At 44.2% G+C, this 7,738-nt stretch overlaps 1 protein-coding gene across 1 annotated transcript in view; it reads left to right on the top strand.

Moving 5' to 3' along the window:
• Positions 1 to 211: 211 nt before the first annotated feature.
• LOC141051759 (carnitine O-acetyltransferase-like) overlaps positions 212 to 7,738 on the top strand; it is a 20,985-nt gene continuing 13,458 nt past the window's right edge. Inside the window, exons 1-4 of the mRNA XM_073548777.1 lie at positions 212 to 422; positions 5,840 to 6,061; positions 6,417 to 6,535; positions 7,235 to 7,288. Of these exons, the coding sequence (XP_073404878.1) occupies positions 378 to 422; positions 5,840 to 6,061; positions 6,417 to 6,535; positions 7,235 to 7,288 (440 nt within the window). The 5' untranslated portion in view covers positions 212 to 377. The remainder of the gene's footprint in view (positions 423 to 5,839; positions 6,062 to 6,416; positions 6,536 to 7,234; positions 7,289 to 7,738) is intronic.

Below are 7,738 nucleotides of genomic sequence, written 5' to 3'. Positions count from 1 at the left end.
GGAGTGGATTCTTCTCCAGACTTCATGTCGGTATACACAGAGGGAGAGGGATGAAGGGGAGATAATATATTAAAAAAAAAATAAAAGTTTTTAAAATTTGCAAAAAACTGCACTTTAGTGTAAGCAGGAATACTGCACAGTGCTGTCAGTCAGGGCATGCTGGGAGGTGTAGTTCCACAACAGCTATTTGTATGGACACCGGTCTCCACCCTATATGCAGCAGGCACACATAGATCCCTGCTCCACCCTGCAGGAAGTGTGCTTCTGCCCCTCCCCCATGACACTTAGGCCTGGCCCTCTCCACCTCCAGACGCAGGTTACCCTAAGGGGCAGATTTCACTTTGTCCACAAGGGGAGGGGGGCAGCAATCCTGCAGGATGATCCGACACCTGGCACGCTGCACAGCCCCCCTTAGGGCTACGGTGAGATCTCAGCACAGCATAATTAACCCTTTTTTTTTTTTTTTTGCAGAACATTGCAGGTTCCTGACTTTGGGGGATTTGTTTTTTTTTTAAGTTCCACAGAGCATTGCGACTACTTCTGCAAAGTTCAGTCAGACTTATGCGGCTTTACAGAACATTGCATATGGTTTGGTAATTATCACGTGTGAGGTTTAATTGGTCACATCTGTCAGCGTGGACAGTCAGCTAAGGGTTACTAGATCCCCAGACTATTGTCATGCAGATTGGACCTGTCCAAAGCCCCCCTATCGCATCAGAACGTTGAGCGGACCACTATAGACATTAGGGTATGTTCACATGGAGGGGTTTGTGTGTGTATGCGTGCATTCTTCTGGCTGAAAAAGCCACATGAGAAATGTTTGAAAGCCTTTTTTTCTTATTCAGCAGTCCTAGTTTTGCTATTTTACATGTTCCTTATGTTTTCCGCATACCAAAAACTGCAGCAGCGGGGTCACTATCTGCCTGCTTTCCCACTGAAATGAATAGGTCGTTTATTAAAGTATTCGAAGCAGTTTTTCATGTGAATTTTGGAGCAGAATCTACTCTAAAATCCATGTAAAAAATAAAACCTCCGTGTCTGAACATACCGTTATGCCGGGGTCACACTTGCGAGTGTGATGTGAGAAACTGGCGCATCAATACCCGGCACTCGGGCCGGAGTGTGCTGCTACATGTATTGCTTTGCAGCTGAGCGCTGCGGTCCGAGTGCCGGGTATTGATGCGCCAGTTTCTCACATCACACTCGCAAGTGTGACCCCGGCATATATCTTCTTTTTCAGGTGATTTTTGCTGGGATCCACCTGACAAAGCGCTGTAAAAAAATGACCGTAATGTAGACTTGAACATTCCCGCGCACATGTTCAGTCTTCTGTTACTTTTAACTGCTTGAGGCCTGGAAAGCGAGGAAGCTATTTAAAGAAGCAGAGTGTTCATTCACCGGTGGCTTCCGCTTCAAAGTCACTCACTATAGTTTAGACTACAACAGAGAAAATTGGCAACCAAGTCGCTTCAGGAAAAATACCGCTGGTGACGCGTCTTCACCTTGGAAAATACAACGGGTACGCTGGGGTCTAAAACACAAATCCTTGGAGAGTTTCTCCTCCAAAAACTCCTGGGGAAAAAAAAAAACGCAGTCTGGACATACCGTAAGAAGTTAATTTTTATTTAACGAGGATTTTGTAGCGGATCGCCCGAAAAAAAAAAAAAAAAAAAATCAGATGCCACCCGGCACTATGTGTCAGGGGCGGTCCGCCCCCGACACGTTAAACCCTGGCACACTGCGATCAAACACGATCGCAGTGCACCGGGGGTTTAGGGAAGCATCGGCAGGGAGGGGGCTCCCTCCGTGCTTCTCTGAGACCCCCGCAGCAGCGCGATGTGCTGCGCTGCTCTGGGGGCCTCCTTCCCTGCAGGTCCCTGGATCCAATATGGCGGCTGGGGCCTGCAGGGAGGCGTCTTTCTCAGTGCCTGCGTCTTAGTGCAGGGTTTCCCAACTCCAGTCCTCAAGGCCCACCATCAGATCATGTTTTCAGGATTTCCTTTGTATTGCACAGGTGGAGCAATTATCACCTGAGCAATACTAAGGAAATCCTGAAAACATGATCTGTTGGTGGGCATTGAGGACTGGAGTTGGGGAACCCTGTTTTAGCGTATGACAGCTGCCAAACATAAAAACCCGCCATAAATAGTAAATCAAACCACCCGTTATCACCCCCTTAGTTAGGGAAAAATAATAAAATAAAAAAAATTTCCATTTTCCCACTAGGGTTATTGCTGAGATTAGGGTTAGGGGTGTGTTGGGGTTAGGGTTGGAGTTAGAATTGGGGGCTTTCCACTGTTTGGGCACATCAGGGGCTTTCCAAATGCAACATGGCGTCGGATCTCAATTCCAGCCAATTCTGCGTTGAAAAAGTCAAACGGTGCACTTTCCCTTCCAAGCTCTGCCATGCACCCAAACAGTGGTTTACCCCCACATATAGGGTATCAGTGTACTCAGGACAAATTTCAAAACAACAGTTGGGGTCCAATTTCTCCCGTCACCCTTAGGAAAATTTAAAAAATTGGGGACAAAAATATCATTTTTGTGGAAAAAAAATATGATTTTGTTCTTTTCACGTCCAGGCGTTATAAACTTCTGTGAAGCCCTTGGGGGTTCAAAGTGCTCACCACACATCTAGATAAGTTCCTTGGGGGTCTAGTTTCCAAAATGGTGTCTTTTGTGGGGGGTTTCCACTGTTTTGGCACATCAGGGGTTCTCCAAACATGACATGGCGTCCGATCTGAATTCCAGCCAATTTTGCATTGAAAAAGTCAAACGGCGCTCCTTCCCTTCTGAGCTCTGCCTTGCGCCAAAACAGTGGTTCCCCCCACATATCAGGTATCAGCGTACTCAGGACAAACTGCACAATATCTTTTACAGTCCAATTTCTCCTGTTACCCTTGGTAAAATAAAAAAAAAATTGGACCTGAAGTAATTTTGTGAAAAAAAGTTAAATGCTCATTTATTTTTTTTTTTAAACATTCAAAAAATTCCTGTGAAGCACCTGAAGGGTTAATAAGCTTCTTGAATGTGGTTTTGAGCACCTTAAGGGGTGCAGTTTTTAGAATGATGTCACTTTTGGGTATTTTCTATCATAAAGACCCCTCAAAGTGACTTCAAATGTGATGTGGTCCATAAAAATAAAATGGTGTTGCAAAAATGAGAAATCGCTGGTCAACGTTTAACCCTTATAACTTCCTAACAAAAAAAATTTTGGTTCCAAAATTGTGCTGATGTAAAGTAAACATATGTGAAATGTTATTTATTAAGTTTTTTTGTGTGCCATATCTCTGATTTAAGGGCATAAAAATTCAAAGTTGGAAAACTGCGAAAATTTTCAAAATTTTCACCAAATTTCCATTTTTTTTCACAAATAAACGCAAGTTATATCAATGAAATTTTACCACTAACATGAAGTACAATATGTCATGAAAAAACATTGTCAGAATCACCGGGATCCATGGAAGAGTTTCAGAGTTATAAAGGGACAGTGGTCAGAATTGTAAAAATTGGCCCGGTCATGAACGTGCAAACCACCCTTGGGGGTAAAGGGGTTAAATTTTTGTGGAAAGTCAAAAACTGAAAACTAGGACGTGCAATATTATTCGGCCCCGTTAACTTAATACTTTGTTGCGTCACCTTTTGCTGCGATTACAGCTGCAAGTCGCTTGGGGTATGTCTCTATCAGTTTTCTACATCGAGAGACTGAAATTCTTGCCCATTCTTCCTTGGCAGACAGCACAAGCTCAGTGAGGTTGGATGGAGATCGTTTGTGAACAGCAGTATTCAGCTCTTTCCACAGATTCTCGAATGGATTCAGGTCTGGACTTTGACTTGGCCATTCTAACACCTGGATACATTTATTTGTGAACCATTCCATTGTAGATTTTGCTTTGTTTGGGATCATTGTTTTGTTGGAAGACAAATCTCAGTCTCAGGTCTTTTGCAGACTCGCAACAGGTTTTCTTCAAGAATCGTCCTGTATTTAGCTCCATCCATCTTGCCATTAATTTTAACCATCTTCCCTGTCCCTGCTGAAGAAAAGCAGGCCCAAACCATGATGCTGCCACCACCATGTTTGACAGTGGGGATGGTGTGTTCAGGGTGATGAGCTATGTTTGGCGTAAAGGCAACGCAGCTCATCGTTTGGCATTGTTGCCAAAAAAAGATCGATTTTGGCTTCATCTGACCAGAGCACCTTCTTCCATGTTTGGTGTGTCTCCCAGGTGGCTTGTTGCAAACTTTAAATTATACTTTTTATGGATATCTTTGAGAAATGGCTTTCTTCTTGCCACTCTTCCATAAAGGCCAGATTTGTGCAGTCTATGACTGATTGTTGTCTTATGGACAGACTGTCCCACCTCAGCTGTAGATCTCTGCAGTTCATCCAGAGTGATCATGGGCCTCTTGGCTGCATCTCTGATCAGTCTTCTCCTTGTTTGAGATAAAAGTTTAGAGGGACAGCCGGGTCTTGGTAGATTTGCAGTGGTATGATATTCCTTCCATTTCAATATGATCGCTTGCACAGTGCTCCTTGGGATGTTTAAAGTTTTGGAAATCATTTTGCATCCAAATCCGGCTTTAAACTTCTCCACAACAGTATCACAGACCTGCCTATTGTGTTCCTTGGTCTTCATGATGCTCTCTGTGCTTCAAACAGAACCCTGAGACTATCACAGAGCAGGTGCATTTATACGGAGACTTGATTACACACAGGTGGATTATATTTATCATCATTAGTCATTTAGGACAACATTGGATCATTCAGAGATCCACAATGAACTTCTGGAGTGAGTTTGCTGCGCTGAAAGTAAAGGGGCCGAATAATATTGCACGCCCCACTTTTCAGTTTTTGAATTTCCACAAAAATTTAAAATAACCAATAAATTCCTTCAACTTCACAATTGAGTCCCACTTGTTGTTGATTCTTCACCCAAAATTTACATTTGGTATCTTTATGTTTGAAGTATGATATGTGGGAAAAGGTTGAAAATTTCCAGGGGGCCGAATACTTTCGCAAGGCACTGTAAGTGCTAAGGTGAGGCGGCTGGCTGCCTAGCGATGTGTTCAGCCACCAGTCCAGTCATCTATGCTCCAGCCCTTATTGCCTAACCACTCTATTTTATTGGTCCCGATCCCAGTCCTCGGGTATACACAATTAGGTGAGACGATGACCCAGAAATGGGGTGAGCAAGCTGCAGCAGAGACAGTAGAGTACATGGAGGAGTTGCCTATGACAACCAATCAGAATCCTTTCATTTACAAAATGGCTTCTGAAACATGAGAGCTGAAATCTGTTTGCTAAGGGCTGTGGCGTAATTTTTTTTTTTTTTTTTTTAAATATAAAACTACCCCAAGCTTTCCTTGCTGTAGGGTCTCTGATCCTATCCGGACATGAGCATACCTCATATACTTGTTCTCTTCAGCTTCTCTTCCATTTTGTGCCTAAGGCCAGAATCACACTACCGTGTATGATGTGGGAAACTGGCACGAGTCTCTCGCATCAACACCTGGAACTGCTGCCGGTACTCAGGACCGGAGCTGCAGCTGCATAGAAATACATGCATCCACAGCTCTGGTCCTGAGTGCCGGCAGCAGCGCCGGGTGTTGATGCGAGAGACTCGTGCCAGTTTCCCACATCATACACGGTAGTGTGATCCCGGCCTAAAGCACACTATTGGATACATAAAAAAAAGAACGGCCTTGCATTTTAGGTCGTATCTAATGGAGACCTAAGGCTTCAATATGGAAGCATGCAGGGTTACGTGGCTATCATAGGCCTTCAGTCACAAATACCATGTATAGTTGTAAATAATCTGCACTCTCTTCCCTTCCCTAGATTTCACTCCGTTGGGCCCATTCAGCCCCTCCGCTCCCCCGCCAGCCAGTTCCCGATCTCCGGAAGACCCTCACCCGCTACCTGCGCTCTCTACAGCCTCTCGTTGATGACGACGAGCTAGAGAGCACCCGGGAGTTGGTGGAGGAATTCCTCCGTCCTGGAGGACAAGGAGAAGAGCTGCAGAGACAACTACATAAGAGAGCAGAGCGCACCGATAACTGGGTGAGGCCGCGGGAGCTTACAATCTATACTTGCAGGAGGCAAATATCAGAACTAAATCATTAAGAATCTAACATAACCTTATAATAGAAAAAGTCGTAGACCTTAGATGAATTTAGGCCTATTTTCAGATGACAGATTGGGATCTTTTAGCTACTCGTCATCCCTAACTTGGTCGATCGCTGATGATCAGCATGAAAGAGAATGACTTCTGTGTTAGGATTGGCTGATAAACTTTACAAATCGCATTCTTGGGGTGCTACTTCAAGTTTCATATGTCAGCCTTTCCTCTAATGGTCGACTTTACCCCAATCTTGCTCCACTTACCCATTTATTCACCCCTCTCTACCCTTTGTAGCTGACAGACTGGAGACAAGAGTGTATATACCTGGAGAATCACCTACCGCTCCCCGTACACTCCAGCCCGGCCGTCATCCTCCCTCAGCAGGAATACAACGATTGGAGGGGACAGCTGAGGTACCAGTCCACCAACTCTCCATTTTGAAAGGGTGGACCCCGACGGGTGCATCAGATACTGTAGTTTTCGGGTTGAGAAATCGGAATGTCATCTAATGACTTAGTCTAGTCTAGGACCACATGGTGATGGCATTATGATATCATTATGCGGTATATAGTCCTAGACAGCAAGAAAAGTGACTCGGGGAGAGGTCCAAAAGTCAATAGAAATGGATCCCATACAGATCGACACCTCTAGCCCACCAGGTCCAATATAATGCAACTGGTCCAGTTCTGCTCCTTCGCAATGGAACGATTTAAGAAAACACTAGTGATGAGCGAGCGTGTTCGAATAAGGTGTTATCTGAGGATGCTCAGTTGTTAGCCAAGTGTCTTCGATGTGGTCGAGTCCTCACGGCTGCATGATTTGCTGCTGTTAGCCGCAACACATGCAGGGATTGCATAACAGCCGCGAGGACTCGTGCATAGTTTTCAAGCACACCGGAGACACTTGGTTAGCACCCGAGCATGGTTGCTCATCACTAGAAAACACCTGACCAAAGTCTTGAGAGTCCTCAAAAGTCGTTATGTTGGTGTTCAGACCCTGGTGCATATTATCCTATTGTTCCCCTCGTCTCCCCTCTTTTGGAGTTGCTTGTGAAAAGATTCATATAGATGATATTATGGAGACCATTAATGTTTTTATTGTTTTTTTTTCAGATTTGCATCCAAACTAATCTGCGGTGTCCTGGATTTCAAAGCCAAAATTGAGAGGTGAGTTCAGTCCTCCACAGTGTCATACTGTCATCCCGTATACCCCCTGCATTGTGCACTCGTGTCAGGACCCACAGCCCGATCACCGCAGAAGAGGTATGCGCACACAGGGTTTGTTTTTTTTTTTGTTTTTTTTTTAGGAGTCTTTTGAAGTTGATCTGGTGGGAAAAAAAAAAAAAACCCTCCTGGAAGATTCTCTCTACTCATTTGTATTGTAGAACCCCTCCGCTGCAGACTTGTTTATTGTTTGGGCTTTTTAATTCTTTTTCCAGTCCAAGTTTTGAAAAATGCCTGGTGGTGGGAAAAAAATAGTGACTGTAAGTTCTTAAAAGTGTCTCCTGATGGAAACCTAATCTGATGGCTGCAGAGGATGTGTCATGAAACCAAAAACTCCTCTAAAAACTCACTAATTTCTTGCTCACCCTGTGTTTTTTTTTTTTTTTTTTTTTT

This window comes from Dendrobates tinctorius, unplaced genomic scaffold, assembly GCF_039654945.1.
Source record: "Dendrobates tinctorius isolate UK_male_01 unplaced genomic scaffold, ASM3965494v1 ptg000158l, whole genome shotgun sequence".
Classification (NCBI taxonomy): Eukaryota; Metazoa; Chordata; class Amphibia; order Anura; family Dendrobatidae; genus Dendrobates; species Dendrobates tinctorius.
Note: the sequence above shows the minus strand (reverse complement) of the source record. Positions and strands in the feature narration are given on the sequence as shown.